Source organism: Salmo trutta, chromosome 19 (genome assembly GCF_901001165.1).
Source record: "Salmo trutta chromosome 19, fSalTru1.1, whole genome shotgun sequence".
NCBI lineage: Eukaryota > Metazoa > Chordata > Actinopteri > Salmoniformes > Salmonidae > Salmo > Salmo trutta.
Genome location: NC_042975.1, coordinates 55,447,069 through 55,465,944, shown reverse-complemented (window position 1 = coordinate 55,465,944; position 18,876 = coordinate 55,447,069). Strand labels below are relative to the sequence as shown.

Genomic DNA, 18,876 nt, shown 5'->3' with positions numbered 1-18,876 from the left:
AGGCCAGTATATCAGGAGATGTGGAGGAGGCCGTAGGAGGGCAACAACCCAGCAGCAGGACCGCTACCTCCGCCTTTGTGCAAGGAGGAGCAGGAGAAGCACTGCCAGAGCCATGCAAAATGACCTCCAGCAGGCCACAAATGTGCATGTGTCTGCTCAAACGGTCAAAAACAGACTCCATGAGGGTGGTATGAGGGCCCGATGTCCACAGGTGGGGGTTGTGCTTACAGCCAAACACCGTGCAGGACGTTTGGCATTTGCTAGAGAACACCAAGATTGGCAAATTCGCCACTGGCGCCCTGTGCTCTTCACAGATGAAAGCAGGTTCACACTGAGCACATGACAGACTTTACAGAGCCTGGAGACGCCGTGGAGAACGTTCTGCTGCCTGCAACATCCTCCAGCATGACCGGTTTGGCGGTGAGTCAGTCATGGTGTGGGATGGCGTTTCTTTGGGGGGCCGCAAAGCCCTCCATGTGCTCGCCAGAGGTAGCCTGACTGCCATTAGGTACCAAGATGAGATCCTCAGACCCCTTGTGAGACCATATGCTGGTGCGGTTGGCCCTGGGTTCCTCCTAATGCAAGACAATGCTAGACCTCATGTGGCTGGAGTGTGTCAGCAGTTCCTGCAAGAGGAAGGCATTGATGCTATGGACTGGCCCGCCCGTTCCCCAGACCTGAATCCAGTTGAGCACATCTGGGACATCATGTCTCGCTCCATCCACCAACGCCATGTTGCACCACAGACTGTCCAGGAGTTGGTGGATGCTTTAGTCCAGGTCTGGGAGGAGATCCCTCAGGAGACCATCCGCCACCTCATCAGGAGCATGCCCAGGCGTTGTAGGGAGGTCATACAGGCACGTGGAGGCCACACACACTACTGAGCCTCATTTTGACTTGTTTTAAGGACATTACATCAAAGTTGGATCAGCCTGTAGTGTGGTTTTCCACTTTAATTTTGAGTGTGACTCCAAATCCAGACCTCCATGGGTTGATAAATTGGATTTCCATTGATTATTTTTGTGTGATTTTGTTGTCAGCACATTCAACTATGTAAAGAAAAAAGTATTTGATAAGATTATTTCTTTCATTCAGATCTAGGATGTGTTGTTTAAGTGTTCCCTTTATTTTTTTGAGCAGTATATATAGTGAAAACAATAGTGGTCCTAAAACGAAACCGTGAGGAACCCCCAAAATTTACAGTTGATTTGTCAGAGGACAAACCATCCACAGAGACAAACTGATATCTTTCCGACAGATAAGATCTAAACCAGGCCAGAACTTGTCCGTGTAGACCAATTTGGGTTTCCAATCTCTCCAAAAGAATGTGGTGATCGATGGTATCAAAAGCAGCACTAAGGTCTAGGAGCACGAGGACAGATGCAGAGCCTCGGTCTGACGCCATTAAAAGGTCATTTACCACCTTCACAAGTGCAGTCTTAGTGCTATGATGGGGTCTAAAACCAGACTGAAGCATTTCGTATACATGTTTGTCTTCAGGAAGGCAGTGAGTTGCTGCGCAACAGCTTTTTCCAACATTTTTGAGAGGAATGGGAGATTCGATATAGGCCGATAGTTTTTTAAATATTTTCTGGGTCAAGTTTTGGCTTTTTCAAGAGAGGCTTTATTACTGCCACTTTTAGTGAGTTTGGTACACATCCGGTGGATAGAGAGCCGTTTATTATGTTCAACATAGGAAGGCCAAGCACAGGAAGCAGCTCTTTCAGTAGTTTAATTGGAATAGGGTCCAGTATACAGCTCGAAGGTTTAGAGGCCATGATTATTTTCATCATTTTGTCAAGAGATATAGTACTAAAACACTTGAGTGTCTCCTTTGATCCTAGGTCCTGGCAGAGTTGTGCAGACTCAGGACAACTGAGCTTTGGAGGAATATGCAGATTGAAAGAGGTCATTTTGGCGAGAGTTTTCCGAGCTGAAGGTTAGTTGATGACCGCTAGCAGTGGTTAGCTGACTACTAGCAAGTTAGCTGGCTAGCTTCTGTTAAGGGATTCCGGTTCAGAAGTAAAGAAAAATACTTTAGGAAAAGAGCAGATCCACATCACATTGGGTGAGGCGGGTTGCAGGAGAGTATTTTGAAGTTGGGGTTTAGAAAAATATAAAAAAGGATATGCCAAGAAAAAAATATATAAAGATATGTACATGGGACACGACAGGACGAGGACAAAGACGTCTGACTGCTACGCCATCTTGGAAAACCATTCAAGCTACTTTTTCAAAACATCATTAGAGTCTCATTGGAGTCTCATCATGCAGCCTTACAATGTATTAAATCAAAACATATAGCCCAACGTTGGTAGAACAACTTAAGTTACATTAATTACTCTACATTAAGTATATAGGAGTACCTATTGCTTTGTTCACCGCTCAACACAGAATAGCCGCATATGCGTATTGCCTCAAATCGTTTGGAGAAAATATACTTTCTATTTTATTCAGCTTTGTTCAATTGTATTCTTTATACTATAAAATTATATAAAATAATGCCATTGAATTCTAACCAAATCTTGTCTGCTAAATGAACTTGTGTAGCACACAGCCATATGGCATAGCCAGATCAGGTTGTATCATAAGGACAACGCAGAATATACTATTCTGTTCTTCTGAAATAGACTACATTTTCTTCATATCATGTTTCTTTAGACCTGTCTAAAATAAATAATGGATTTATCGTGAAAGTGTTGGCTATATTACATAGATTTATTAGATGTTTTAAAATGTTGATGTTGCGAAGGTCTGCATCAGTGGCTTGTGGGATATGTGTGGAAGCCAGGAGATGCTTAATGTGTTTATGTTCATTAACGGTAAATTACCGTGAGTCCGACAGTTATTTGGCTGACAATCACCGGCTGACTAAATATGTGACCGCCACAGCCCTAGTGGTGAATAGTTGTGGTCAGTAGTTATGTGGTTGTGGTCCATATCTGTGGTCAGGAGTTGTGGTCTGTAGTCTGTAATTGTGTTGTTGTGGTCAGTAGTTGTGTGGTTCAGTAGTTGTGTGGTTGTGTCCTATAGTTGTGTTATTGTGGTCAGTATTGGTGGTCAGTAGTTGTATGGCTGTGGTCATTAAATGTGTGGTCAGTAATTGTGTGGTTGTGACCAGTAGTTTTTTAGTCAGTAGTTGTGGCCAGTAGTTGTCTTATTATGGTCAGTAGCTATGGTCAGTAGTTGTGTTACTGTGGTCAGAAGTAGTGTTGTTGTGGCCAGAAGTTGTGTTCTGTAGTCATGGTTTGTAGCTGTGGTCAGTAGTTATGTCTGTAGTTATGTTGTTGTTGTTAGTAGTTTTATGCTCAGTAGTTGGGTGGTTGTGGTCAGTCGTCGTTTGGTTTTGGTCAGTCGTTTTGGTCAGTAGTTGTGATCAGTAGTGGTCAGTAGTTTGGTGGTCAGTAATTGTGGTCAGTAATTGTGCTCAGTAGTTCTGTTGTTGTGGTCAGTAGTTGTGTAGTTCAATAATTGTGTGGTTAGTAGTTCTGTGGCTGTGGTCAGTAGTTTTGGCCAGTAGTTGTGGTCAGTGGTTTTGTTAAGTAGGTCTGTAGTTTAGTAGTTGTGGTCAGTAGTGTGTGGTGAGCAGTTGTGGTTCAGTAGTTGTTGTCAGTAGTTGTGTGGTTGTGGTCTGGAGTGGTGTTCAGTAGTTGTGGTCAGTAGTTTTGTTAAGTAGGTGTGTAGTTCAGTAGTTGTGGTCAGTAGGGGTCAGTAGTTTTGTTAAGTAGGTGTGTGGTTCAGTAGTTGTGGTCAGTAGTGTGTGGTGAGCAGTTGTGGTTCAGTAGTTGTTGTCAGTAGTTTTGTGGTTGTGGTCTGGAGTGGTGTTCAGTAGTTGTGGTCAGTAGTCTCCTGAGTCTCCTGGCTCTCTGGCAAAGCCTCATTTACACCTTCCGCTTCAATCCAACGTCCACACCGAGTTCTGCATCCCGTCCTCCAAACTCCCTTGAAAGGTGTCCGTGCGGTCGGGAGCAGACTTTCGATATTGCATCATTTTGCTGGAACAGATGTTGTGGAATGTTAAGGTGTCAATTAGTCTTAATACTGTCTGTCTTGCGTGCTGCTGTGAGTTTTGTTGCTAACCTTACTTTGCTACCTGACAACTTTACGGTTTTTACTTTTTAATTACCGTTTATATTTTTAGATTTTCCCTCACTAAACTTTTTTTTTTTATTCAACTTTTTCACTCTGGACGCTTTATCTGGACATGGTTCGTCAGGACCTCTACCAGCCGAAGCTAAGTAGTAACATTAACATGATGCCTTCTAATTGCAGTCTCTGTACTCATAATATATGGGAGAACGATCGCCTTAAGGCGAGGATAGCTGTGCTGCAAGCCCAGCTTCAGACGCAATCGTTAGGCAAGGGTAATTTCAGTGTATGAAAGAATGAAACAGCATAGAAGTACAGATAGTAGTATAAATCCCCTCACACGGTCCCCGCAGCCGGACAACTTTCTCAAATGCTGTAGGAATGCTCATCCGGTGTCGCTCATTCAGCCAACAGAAACTTTCAACCGGTTCTCCCCATTAAGCAGCGAGTCGGAGTCAGAGGCCGAGCCTTCTCTGGTCTCTACTCCTCCCGTTACGGGGTCTGAGACGCCAAAGCCTCCCACCATTAGCTCTGACAAATTGAAAACCCTAGTCATTGGCGACTCCATTACCCGCAGTATTAGACTTAAAACGAATCATCCAGCGATCATACACTGTTTACCAGGGGCAGAGCTACCGACGTTAAGGCTAATCTGAAGATGGTGCTGGCTAAAGTTAAAACTGGCGAGTATAAGGATATTGTTATCCACGTTGGCACCAACGATGTTAGGATGAAACAGTCAGAGGTCACCAAGCGCAACATAGCTTCAGCGTGTAAATCAGCTAGAAAGATGTGTCAGCATCGAGTAATTGTCTCTGGCCCCCTCCCAGTTAGGGGGAGTGATGAGCTCTACAGCAGAGTCTCACAACTCAATCGCTGGTTGAAAACTGTTTTCTGCCCCTCCCAAAAGATAGAATTTGTAGATAATTGGCCCTCTTTCTGGGACTCACCCACAAACAGGACCAAGCCATGCCTGTTGAGGAGTGATGGACTCTAACTCCCCTAGCTCCACAATGAAATAGGGTGCAGGCCAGGCAGCAGGCTGTTAGCCAGCCTGCCAGCTTAGTGGAGTCTGCCACTAGCACAGTCAGTGTAGTCAGCTCAGCTATCCCCATTGAGACCGTGTCTGTGCCTCGACCAAGGTTGGGCAAAACTAAACATGGCGGTGTTCGCCTTAGCAATCTCACTGGAATAAAGACCTCCTCCATTCCTGCCATTATTGAAAGAGATTGTGATACCTCACATCTCCAAATAGGGCTACTTAATGTTAGATCGCTCACTTCCAAGGCAGTTATAGTCAATGAACTAATCATTGATCATAATCTTGATGTGATTGGCCTGACTGAGACATGGTTTAAGCCTGATGAATTTACTGTGTTACATGAGGCCTCTCCTCCTGTTTACACTAGTGACCATATCCCCCGCGCATCCCACAAAGGCGGAGGTGTTGCTAACATTTACGATAGCAAATTTAAATTTACAACAAAAAAAGACATTTGTCTGTTGAGCTTCTAGTCATGAAATCTATGCAGCCAACTCAATCAATTTTTATAGCTACTGTTTACAGGCCTCCGGGCCATATACAGCTTTCCTCACTGAGTTCCCTGAATTCCTTTCGGACTTTGTAGTCATAGCAGATAATATTCACATTTTTGGTGACTTTAATATTCACATGGAAAAGTCCACAGACCCACTCCAAAAGGCTTTCGGAGCCATCATTGACACAGTGGGTTTTGTCCAACATGTCGCCGGACCTACTCACTGCCAGTCATACTCTGGACCTAGTTTTGTCCCATGGAATAAATGTTGTGGATCTTAATGTTTTTCTTCATAATCCTGGACTATCGGACTACCATTTTATTACATTTGCAATCGCAACAAATAATCTGCTCAGACCCCAACCAAGGATCATCAAAAGTCATGCTGTAAATTCTCAGACAACCCAAAGATTCCTTGATGCCCTTCTAGACTCCCTCTGCCTACCCAAGGACATCAGAGTACAAAAACAGTTAACCACCTAACTGAGGAACTCAATTTAACCTTGCGCAATACCCTAGATGCAGTCGCACCCCTAAAAACAAAAACATTTGCCATAAGAAACTAGTTCCCTGGTATACAGAAAATACCCGAGCTCTGAAGCAAGCTTCCAGAAAATTGGAACGGAAATGGCGCCACACCAAACTGGATGTCATCTGACTAGCTTGGAAAGACAGTACCGAAGAGCCCTCACTGCTGCTCGATCATCCTATTTTTCCAACTTAATTGAGGAAAATAAAAAAAATCCAAAATGTATTTTTGATACTGTCGCAAACCTAACTAAAAAGCAGCATTCCCCAAGAGGGGATGGCATTCACTTCAGCAGTGATAAATTCATGAACTTCTTTGAGGAAAAGATGTTGATCATTAGAAAGAAAATTACGGACTCCTCTTTCAATCTCCATATTCCTCCAAAGCTCAGTTGTCCTGAGTCTGCACAACTCTGCTAGGACCTAGGATCAAGGGAGACACTCAAGTTGTTTAGTACTATATCTCTTGACACATTGATGAAAATAATCATGGCCTCTAAACCTTCAAGCTGCATACTGGACCGTATTCCAACTGAAAGAGCTGCTTTCTGTGCTTGGCCCTCCTATGTTGAACATAATAAATGATTCTCTATCCACCGGATGTGTACCAAACTCACTAAAAGTGGCAGTAATAAAGCCTCTCTTGAAAAAGCCAAAACTTGACCCAGAAAATATAAAAAACTATCGGCCTATATCGAATCTCCCATTCCTCTCAAAAAAATTGAAAAAGCTGTTGCGCAGCAACTCACTGCCTTCCTGAAGACAAACATGTATACGAAACGCTTCAGTCTTGTTTTAGACCCCATCATAGCACTGAGACTACACTTGTGAAGGTGGTAAATGACCTTTTAATGGCGTCAGACCGAAGCTCTGCATCTATCCTCGGGCTCCTAGACCTTAGTGCTGCTTTTGATACCATCGATCACCACAATCTTTTGGAGAGATTGGAAACCCAAATTGGTCTACACAGACAAGTTCTGGCCTGGTTTAGATCTTATCTGTCGGAAAGATATCAGTTTGTCTCTGTGGATGGTTTGTCCTCTGACAAATCAACTGTAAATGTTGGGTGTTCTTCAAGGTTCTGTTTTAGGACCACTATTGTTTTAATTATATATTTTACCTCTTGGTGATGTCATTCGGAAACATAATGTTAACTTTCACTGCCATGCGGATGACACACAGCTGTACATTTCGATGAAACATGGTGAAGCCCCAAAATTGCCCTCCCTGGAAGCCTGTGTTTCAGACATAAGGAAGTGGATGGCTGCAAATGTTCTACTTTTAAACTCGGACAAAACAGAGATGCTTGTTCTAGGTCCCAGGAAACAAAGAGATCTTCTGTTGAATCTGACAATTAATCTTGATGATTTTAGTCGTCTCAAATAAAACTGTGAAGGACCTCGGCATTACTCTGGACCCTGATCTCTCTTTTGCGAACTTTTTAAGGACAGCTTTTTTTCCATCTACGTAACATTGCAAAAATCTGAAACTTTCTGTCCAAAAATGATGCAGAAAAATTAATCCATGCTTTTGTCACTTCTAGGTTAGACTACTGCAATGCTCTACTTCATAAAGCACTAAACTTCAGTTAGTGCTAAACACGGCTGCTAGAATCCTGACTAGAACCAAAACATTTGATCATATTCCTCCAGTGCTAGCCTCTCTACACTGGCTTCTTGTTAAGGCAAGGGCAGATTTCAAGTTTTTACTGCTTGCTCCTACCTATCTTTCCGATTTGGTCCTGCCGTACATACCTACACATACGCTATGGTCACAAGACGCAGGCCTACTTACCGTCCCTAGAATTTCTTAGCAAACAGCTGGAGGCAGGACTTTCTCCAATAGAGGTCAATTTTTATGGAATGATCTGCCTACCCATGTGAGAGACGTAGACTCGGTCTCAACCTTTAACCTCTCTAGGGGAGGTGGGACGAAATAGTCCCACACTATTCAACAGCCAGTGAAAAATCAGAGCGCCAAATTTAAAACGACAAAATGTCATAATTCAAAGTTCTCAAACATAGGACTATTTTACACCATTTTATAGATATACTTCTCCTGAATCAAACCACGTTGTCTGATTTCCAAAAGGCTTTACAGCGAAGCAAAACATTAGATTATGTTAGGAGAGTACATAGACACAAATAATCACACAGCCATTTTCCAAGCAAGCATATATGTCACATAAACCCAAACCACAGCTAAATGCAGCACTAACCTTTGATGATCTTCATCAGATGACACTCCTAGGACATTATGTTATACAATACATGCATGTTTTGTTCAATCAAGTTCATATTTATATCAAAAACCAGCTTTTTACATGTGATGTTCAGAACAAGCATACCCACCGAAAACGTCTGGTGAATTTACTAATAACATTGACAAAATACATAACAATTATTTTAAGAATTATAGATTTATAGTTACAGAACTCCTTTATGCAATCGCTATGTCAGATTTTAAAATAGCTTTTCGGCGAAAGCACATTTTGTAATATTCTGAGTACATAGCTCGGCCATCACGGCTAGCTATTTTGACATCCGCCAACTTCGGGGTCACCTAAACTCAGAATTACCATTAGAAAAATTGGATTACCTTTGCTGTTCTTCATCAGAATGCACTCCCAGGGCTTCTACTTCAACAGCAAATGTTGTTTTGGTTCCAAATAATCCATAGTTATGTCCAAATACCTCCGAAGGGTAACGTGCGAGCGCATTTCGTGACAGAAAAATTCAAAATATTCCATTACCGTACTTAGAAGCATGTCAAACGCTGTTTAAAATCAATTTTATGCTATTTTTCTCGTAAAATAGCGATAATATTCCAACTGGGCAACGTTGTATTCATTCAAAGACTGAAAGAAAAAAATGAAGAAGTCTCGTGAATGCGCATCTCCAGTCTCACTGTGCCCAGGCTGACCACTTCCAAACTCTGCTCCTATACTTTGCCCAGGGGCAGCAGACACCCCATTCCACTTTCTGGCGGCTTTAGAGAGCCAATGGAAGCCTTAGAAAGTGTCACGTTACAGCACAGATGCTGTAATGTCGATAGAGATGCAACAGAAGGACAACAAATTGTCAGACAGGGCACTTCCTGCATGGAATCTTCTCAGGTTTTGGCCTGCCATATGAGTTCTGTTATACTCACAGACACCATTCAAACAGTTTTAGAAACTTTAGAGTGTTTTCTATCCATATTCTAGTTTCTGGGCAGGAATAGTAACCAGATTAAATCGGGTATGTTTTTTATCCGGCCGTGAAAATACTGCCCCCTATCCCAAAGAAGTTAAGTCTTTATTGAAGACTCATTTCTTCTGAAGGTCCTATGATTGAGTGTAGTCTGGCCCAGGAGTGTAAAGGTGAACGGAAAGGCACAGGAGCAACGCACCATCCTTGCTGTCTCTGCCTGGCCGGTTCCCCTCTCTCCACTGAGATTCTCTGCCTCTAACCCTATTACAGGGGCTGAGTCACTGGCTTACTGGTGCTCTTCCATGCCATCCCTAGGAGGGGTGCATCACTTGAGTGGGTTGTGTCACTGACGTGGTCTTCCTGTCCGGGTTGGCGCCCCCCCTTGGGTTGGGCCGTAACTCTTGAACCGTTTGAGCTAGAGACACCAAACCAACGTTCACATGTTCAGACTATCCTAACTTCAATTCTTGTTCAAATGTTATAAATTATAACTATACACATTTGCATAAATTAGCATAAATAACTCACCAACAGTCGCTCTTGAACCGTTCGAGCTAGAGACACCAAACCAACGTTCACATGTTCAGACTATCCTAACTTCAATTCTTGTTCAAATGTTATAAATGATAACTATACACATTTGCATAAATTTGCATAAATAACTCACCAACAGTCGCTCTTGAACCGTTCGAGCTAGACACCAAACCAACGTTCACATGTTCAGACTATCCTAACTTCAATTCTTGTTCAAATGTTATAAATTATAACTATACACATTTGCATAAATTAGCATAAAATAACTCACCAACAGTAACTCTTGAACCGTTCGAGCTAGAGACACCAAACCAACTTTCTCATGTTCAGACTATGCTAACTTCAAATTATTAAAAACATTATCAACTATAATTATATAAATTAACTATAATTATAAACATTTGCATAAATTAACATAAAATAACCCACCAACAGTAACTCTTGATCCGTTCAAGTTAGAGACACTAAATCAGCATTCACATGTTCCTCTTATCCCAAATTCAAATTCTTAAAAACGTTGATCAACTATAACTGTACATTTGCATTAAATATCCCACCAACAGTCAGTCTTCAACCATTCAGGCTATAGGCACCAAACCAACTTTCACATGTTCAGGCTGTCCTAACTTAACATTCTGTGAAACTTGCATGAACTATAACTATATAAATTTGCATACAATAGCCACCAACAGTAAGTCTTGAACAGTTCAAGCTAGAGACACCACACCAACTTTTACATGTTAAGTCTATCCTATCCTATCAATCAATGCTTGCACACCACACTTTATTCAAGGAAATGTACTTTTCTAGTTTTATACACTCATTATTGTTCATCTTTATAAAGTGTGTCAATAATTTGACAAATTATTCTACAATGTCAAAAATAGTAAAAATAAAGAAAAACCCTGGAATGAGTAGGTGTGTTCACCTTCCAACAGGACAACGACCCAAAGCACACAGCCAAGACACAGCCAAGATAACGCAGGACTGGCTTCAGGACAAGTCTCTGAATGTCCTTGAGAGGCAAAACCAGAGCCCAGACATAAAACCTGATCGAACATTTCTGGAGAAACCTGAAAATAGCTGTGCAGCAACGCTCGCCGTCCAACCTGACAGAGCTTGAGAGGATCTGCAGAGAAGAATGGGAGAAACTCCCCAAATACAGGTGTGCCAAGCTTGTAGCGTTATACCCAAGAAGACTCGAGGCTGTAACCACTGCCAAAGGTGCTTCAACAAATTACTGAGTAAATGTGATCAAAAATGTCTAAAAACCTGTTTTTGCTTTGTCATTATTGTGTGTAGATTTAATACATTTTGGAATAAGGCTGTAACGTAAAAACTCAAGGGTTCTGAATACTTTCCGAATGCAGTGTATGCACTTAAATAGTGAATGGAGGATGCTTTTCCCGTGGTTCATTTTCATGCCAGCCAGGTAGGTAGCCTATACTCCTGTTGTAAAGATAAATAATGTGCTTAATATTAGGAAAGTGGAGAAATAAATATAGTAGTCCCAGCCTATAGAAAGATAATGGGAACTTCCTATTTTTAATAGAGGCCATCACTGTGTTTTCTCTCGCAATGAATAGCCTATAGAAATGTTGCACAACATGAGTTTATGGGCTCTCATTAAGTGTTTGATTAGATTTTCAATAACATTTACATTGATGTCAGAGTGATTAGAGAGAAAATAGAGTGCTGAGTACCAGGCAGTTAGCAAGTTTGGTAGGCTACTAATGACCATCAGCAGCATCAGCGCTTGGAGAAGCCTTATTACTGTGACTAAATGCTCATGTGGAATTTGACTGCCTTCATGACTCGTGACCGCCGGTGTGGCAGTAATATAGTCACCGTAACAACCCTAACTGTCAGTAGAGTCTCTGAATGTCCTTGAGAGGCAAAGCCAGTTAAATAAAAAGGTTAAATAAAAAATAAACTGTACGTACCATTATCTTTTCCAAATTATATTCTGTCTATACACACAGCGTATTGATATTCTCACTAATATATCTACTTGGATTGTTATTTCTTGATATGTTGTTTAGATACAAAAAATGTATGTATTGCATTTGCGAGACATTCTAGTGCACTGTTGGAGCTAGTAACAAAAGCATTTAGCCGCACCTTCCATAACATCTGCAAATCTGTGTGCGACCAAAATTAGATTTGATATGAATAAAAAAAAACTGAGTGAAAGCTAGAAATGTGTAGTTTAAATATTAAATGTGCTGTTTAAATCTGTGCACCAATAAAATTTGATTTGAAATTAATAAACTTAAACTGAGTGAATACTTTAAATGTGCTGTTTACATCCTGTTTAATTGTGCAACTGCAGGAACGCCCCGAATTGTGGGCCACAATCACACACTACTACAAACTTCTACAAAGATCCAGGAAAAAAAGGACCTTGTGCATTTCAGGTAAAATAACAACCCAATGTTTATCTCCCAGGACAAATTAACTAGCAACAGCAAGTCCATGAATGTTTCATGTGTGTTTGTAGATGGACAAAATCAACTTGTGAGATGGCGCATGCGGACGTACGCCTGTGGCTGGTGTAGGCAGCATGTAAGTCCACAATAAAGACATTGCATCATCAATCTGAACCAAAAACATTTTATTCTATAAAAGGAGTGGGGTAAATCACAACTGTACAGGGGGAAACTGACTTAATGAAACAACATCTCACAGTATCAAAAAGCTCACGTTTTCCTCACTGATCTTTACACATTGTTCTGTACAAATACAAAAGAAATAATATTAATGACTTGTATTATTATAACGATAACTGCATTGCACTGAGTAATATAGTACTGGCCCATAAATTACTGCATTCAATAAAAAATACCTAAAATTATGATTTCTTAAAGAGTTTTGATTAATGATAAGAAAAAGCACACTCACATGCTCAGTAATACACTCACACACACACACACACACACACACACACAATCAATCAATTTACCCTTGCATTATGTGGTGCCGTATTGTAGAAGTGATGGGTGACTAGCTGATAGTGGATAAACGTGCTTGTTCAGATACAGTACAGAAACGAGCAGAGGGTCATGAAGTCTTCAGTCGTATGCTGCCACGTCTAAACCATAGATACACGTTCTTGGAAAGAGCATCACTATCGTGGTGTATTGTATTGATGTATTATTGTATGGTTTTCTTTGTGGTATATGGAGTCCATTAAAAAGGATTTTATGTTATTTCATATGGATGAGTTGGTGTATTGTATATCACTGGCATTGCCATGTCTATGCAGTGAGGTGGGTTTGACCAATGACAACAGATATTACATATTATCAGTTTTTCAGCATGGGGTGCATCCAAAATTGCATCCTTTTCTCTATATAGTGCACTACTTTTGACCAGAACCCTAAGGTAATGCACTATATAGGGAATAGGGTGACATTTGGGATAAGGATATGGTTGAGACGGTTCTTCAGGTTTTTCAGTGCTTGTTGCAGGTCATTATAACTGTTAGGTTAGGGCACCATGTTCACACCGACATGCTCACCAACTTCACAAAAACAAATGCTACTCTCCATGCAACAACAGTGAGCACAACACAAAAGGGACCGATTTTGGGGGATTTTTTTTGTAAAGGAGGAATTTCACTTTTTTTTTTATACACATTTCATTTGTAAATCCATCCAACAGAGGAGAAAAGAAAATACAAATGATATTTTCACATTGTCTAGTCAGTGTTAAAAATAGAACTCCACCTGTTACATTTATTATGCTTTTTGATTATATACAGAATGTACACTTCGTATTCTTCTTTCATTATTCTCATAGTCCTTAACATCTAATATTAACAGTTTACAAAACAAAACCATTTGCAATCAAATGCATATACTCTTCTAGAAAGATGTGCTTAGTATCATTGTTAGGAGTCGAAGCAGAGAATGAGAGAAACTCATAGGAACATTGCATTGCTCTGTGTGGGCCAATAAGATCTCTCGCTGCTTCCGGCATGCGCTCAACTCAACTCACACCAAGGCTGGGCTCAGAGTCAGACAAGCATTATCTGCATTTTGTTTTTAAATTGTCAACAGAAAAGGGATCTTAAATTCGCTCATATTTTATTTAGCTAGCGTTTGAAATGATTATGGCTGCTGCGACTGCTAGCGAGAGAGCCAAACAATTTGTTTACGCGTCCTCAAGTATGTATGTCCCACATAGTGCTGAGCGATTAGTACTTTTTGAGGTCGGTTCCGGTTCAATTATTAAAATATAATCACGGTTTTGATTATTTTTAAACATTAAATGCACTATGCATTATGTGGGTTGAATGCTGTAATAACACAGAACAAAACAAATAATAAAAGTCCCATGGTGGTAGTGACTACCCATTACTGCTTATCACTTATTAACCACCATTTATTCACATCACTTTACTTTAATCAAATATTTCAGCTGTTGTGTATATTACATTTATTTTATTTGATAACTTTAAAGCCTGAACTGTTTGATGTAGGAGGGAGTTGTAGTTTTGTATTTGATTCCAAGTCATCTCATCTCTATAGAGCTGCTGTCTGACAAAATCACTATTTTAGTAGTTCTTCAAAGTAAATAAGGCATAATTTTATGACTGCTGAATACCCCCTATCAATCACTTAGATCATGTATTTTCAGGTACAGATACCTGGCGAACCAACAGCTGCTCTCTATATCCTCTCACGATCACGCATTCTTCGGTCTCTTCCGTAGCTGGCGTAAAAGAAAACATAGACCAGACAAGTAGATGCGCAATGGATTATGGTCATTGCAGTTATTCATCACATTTTATGAGCTAAACTATTTAGAATATTGGCCCTATTGAAACTACAACTCCCTCCTACATCAAAGATTTCAGTCTATATCGGATTTACTTGTACAGAAACTGTGCAATGAGCTCACTGAAAAAAACGGAACATAATGGAATTTAAATCATTGAACTGATGATGGTCAATGAGTTGTTTGAAAAACGTAAAATAACCGACATTTCAGTTAATCACTCAGCACTAGTACCACAGGAGCTGTGCGTCCCAGTGGCAACACGTACTTAACCACTGGCTTCAGTACAGCCCTTAGGAGCAAGATCTGTGTATGTCCCAGTAGCAAGATGTATGTTGCTACTTACTCCATAACAGCACTTTGGAGTGAGCTCTTTGTATGTTCCACTTGCAACACATACTTATCCACTGACCCACCCCAATACAGCGTAAGGAGCGAGGTCTGTGTATGTCCCAGTAGCAAGATGTATGCAACACATACTTATCCACTGACCCCAATACAGCGTAAGGAGTGAGCTCTTTGTATGTTCCACTAGCAACACATACTTATCCACTGACCCCAGTACAGCGCTAGGAGCGAGGTCTGTGGAAGTTGCATAATCAAGTGAACCCAGAGAGCAGGAGCTAAAAACTGCCAGCTTAAGACATGAAGATCAGTAAATTGCTGATCTAGGATCAGTTTTGCCTTTTAGATCATAATGAATAAGATCATATGGAAAGGGCAGACCTGATCCTAGATCGGAAATCTTACTCTGTGACTCTGTAAATACAAGCCCTGATCTGAGTCTGGGTAGAAATGCTTGTAACAAAAAAGAGAGTGCCTCGTGACCTGTCGTCAGGGCGATAAGACCCCGTTTCCTGGGTAACCCTGAAGACCAAAACAAAAGCGCGTTTCTAAAACCAGAGTTTCTCAGATTGACTTTGATTCATTAAGGCTCCGACGGGCAAGAGGTAACACACACTTCTAAAATCATCATTTCTGATTATTCGTTCCATACACACACACGCACAAAACACACACACAAGCTCCCCTAGATCCCTGCGAGAGTTCAAACTAGTTTTTCTTATACTTTCACAGTCTCAAACACAATCTAAGGATTTGAAATAGACAAAAAAAGGGATGCTATTCTGTTAAAAGCCAATCACTGGCAAAGAGGAGGGGGGAAGGAGAAGAAGAAAAAAGGCCTTTTTTTAACAACAAATACTGTTACTGAACAAACAAGTTAAAAATGTGGGGCAAGTGAACATGATTTCATTTCTGATTGAAACTGAGGAAAACAGAATCTTAATAAAAATTCACAGTCTTGTAGCTCCCTGTTTTAGGGGATGGGGGAGTGGAGGGGGGGTTTGAATTAGACAGAATAGAACAGTTCTACCCCACACACACCGAGGGGTCTGCAGACTCTGCTCAGGAAAGGATATGGAGGAGAGGACTTTATGCATCTTCAACTGTCTTTAAATAGCACACACTTCACTAACGCTCACACACTCAAAGCTATGCGCGCACACACACACAGACACACACACAGCTGAGCCCATGCACGCAATGCAGGATCACAGAAGTTGAGAAAGAAAACACAGTAAACGTATCTACAGTATCTTCCCCTCTGAAATCAACAAACAAGACAAAAGCCACATATCCTTCCTCGCCCCCTTCACCTCCTCTCCGTTCTCTTCCTCCCTCATCTTCTTCCTCTGAGCTGAGTGTGTGGTGTAGGTATCCCTGCATCATTTCAAAGTCTGTTCTCTGTCTCTCTCTCTCAGTCCAGCCTGTCTTGTCTGTCTGTCTCTTTCTCTCTGCAGTATCCCAGTCAGGCTTCCCTGGTTTGTCTTCACCGATCGGTCTTCTGGATGGATAGGAAGCCATAGAGGAGGATGGCGTCATGCCATGGTCACACCGAGTGGGGGTGTGAGGGAGAGATGAGAGGGTAAGCATTGGGGTGAGGGTAGCTGTGAAGAGTGGTGGACTCCCCCTTTAGGTACTAGGCAACCAAATAACAACAATGAACTGCTCTCATCATTTACTTTGCAATCTGCGTTCTCCACCTCTTTAATTTCCTGATCTCCACGATGACCCACAGTTCATATTACAGGACGAGGAGAGAAAAGAGACAGGAACAGGAAGTGACAGTTCAGCCCCTCCCATCTGAGTTTCATTTGAGTACCGAGGGGGGGGGATGGTAGTAGGGGGAAGGGTTTAAAGATCATGGGTCAGAGGTCATGGTTCACATCATGACGTGGCGTCTCCGGTGCAGGGCTAGGTGGTCGGACCGGGAGAAGGAGCGGTCACAGTCGGTGCAGCGGAAGGGCTTGATGCCGGTGTGTTTACGGAAGTGTCGAGTCAGCTCGTCTGACCGGGCGAACCTCCAGGTACATCCCTCCCATGTACAGTGGTACGGCTTCTCTCCTACAGGGAAGAAGACATGGAGTTAGTTGGTTGATTGGTTTAATAGGAAGTGCATTCAGTGCATGTAACTGAGCAAAAACGAGGCATCTTAAGATAAGAAGTTATAGTATAGATCTACGCAACGTGTCTATTTTATTTATTTCACCTTTATTTAACCAGGTAGGCCAGTTGAGAACAAGTTCTCATTTACAACTGTGACCTGGCCAAGATAAAGCAAAGCAGTGCGACAAAAACAACACAGAGTTACACATGGGATAAACAAACGTACAGTCAATAACACAACAGAAAAATATATGTACAGTGTGTGCAAATGGAGTAAGGTTAGGGAGGTAAGGCAATAAATAGGCCATAGAGGCGAAATAATTACAATTTAGCATTAACACTGTAGTGATAGATGTGCACATGATGATGTGCAAATAGAGATACTGGGGTGCAAAAGAGGAAGACAAATAACAATATGGGGATGAGGTAGTTGGATGGGCTATTTACAGATGGGTACAGGTGCAGCGATCGGTAAGCTGCTCTGACAGATGATGCTTAAAGTTAGTGAGGGAGATATAAGTCTCCAGCTTCAGTGATTTTTGCAGTTCGTTCCAGTCATTGGCAGCAGAGAACTGGAAGGAAAGGCAGCAAAAGGAGGAATTGGCTTTGGGGATGACCAGTGAAATATATCTGCTGGTGCGCGTGCTACGGGTGGGTGTTGCTATGGTGACCAGTGAGCTGAGATAAGGCGGGGCTTTACCTACCAAAGACTTATAGATGCCCTGGAGCCAGTGGGTCTGGCAACGAATATGTAGCGAGGGCCAGCCAACGAGAGCGTACAGGTCGCAGTGGTGGGTAGTATATGAGGCTTTGGTGACCAAACGGATGGCACTGTGATAGACTGCATCCAGTTTATTGAGTAGGGTATTGGAGGCTATTTTGTAAATGACATTGCCAAAGTCGAGGATCGGTAGGATAGTCAGTTTTACGAGGGTATGTTTAGCAGCATGAGTGAAGGATGCCTTGTTGCGAAATAGGAAGCCGATTCTAGATTTAACTTTGGATTGGAGATACTTAATGTGAGTCTGGAAGGAGAGTTTACATCTTACCAGACACCTAGGTATTTGTAGTTGTCCACATATTCTAAGTCAGAACCGTCCAGAGTAGTGATGCTAGTCGGGCGGGCGGGCAGCGAACGGTTGAAGAGCATGCACTAGTTTTACTAGCATTTAAGAGCAGTTGGCTACAGCAGTGGCTATTCATTGGCTACAGCAGTGTTTCCCAACTCCAGTCGTCGAGTACTCCCAAAAGCATAAAAAGTGTGTAGCCTGGTTCAAACATACCTCATTGAACTAATTTAGGGCTTGATGATTAGTTGAATCAGGTGTGCTTGTCTGGGGCTGCAATAAAAATGTGTACTGTTGGGGATACTGGAGGACTGGAGTTGGGAAACACTAGGCTCCAGAATGCGGGCCCTGGATCAGTCATTGGCTATAGATGAGTATGTGGGCAGGTCAGGGTGTGTGTTACCCAGTGTTGGGGGTATCGCGTTACAGAACTAACACGTAACGTAATCTGATACATTTTATGAGCAACAGAGTAAAGTAATGCGTTACTTTATCAAATTGGGCTATTTTATTACAGTTACTTTGTCAAACAACGCGTGTGTTACTTTCAGAATCTTATCTCCACCGGCTGTGTTTCCATGATCCGATCTCCACTTGTTTCCTTATTTAGTTCTTGAGCGAGCGGCGTAAGGGTGTTTTGAGAAATGTCATGACGGGCTGCTGTCCATAGAAATGTATAGAGGGCGCACCTCTGATGTC

General features: G+C 41.8%; 1 protein-coding gene across 4 annotated transcripts in view; it reads right to left on the bottom strand.

The window, feature by feature from the left end:
• Positions 1 to 12,477: 12,477 nt before the first annotated feature.
• LOC115155015 (Krueppel-like factor 8) overlaps positions 12,478 to 18,876 on the bottom strand; it is a 98,519-nt gene continuing 92,120 nt past the window's right edge. For all 4 annotated transcript variants that reach the window (XM_029701798.1, XM_029701797.1, XM_029701799.1 and 1 more), the window contains exon 7: positions 12,478 to 17,068. In XM_029701798.1, the coding sequence (XP_029557658.1) occupies positions 16,887 to 17,068 (182 nt within the window). In that variant the 3' untranslated portion in view covers positions 12,478 to 16,886. The remainder of the gene's footprint in view (positions 17,069 to 18,876) is intronic.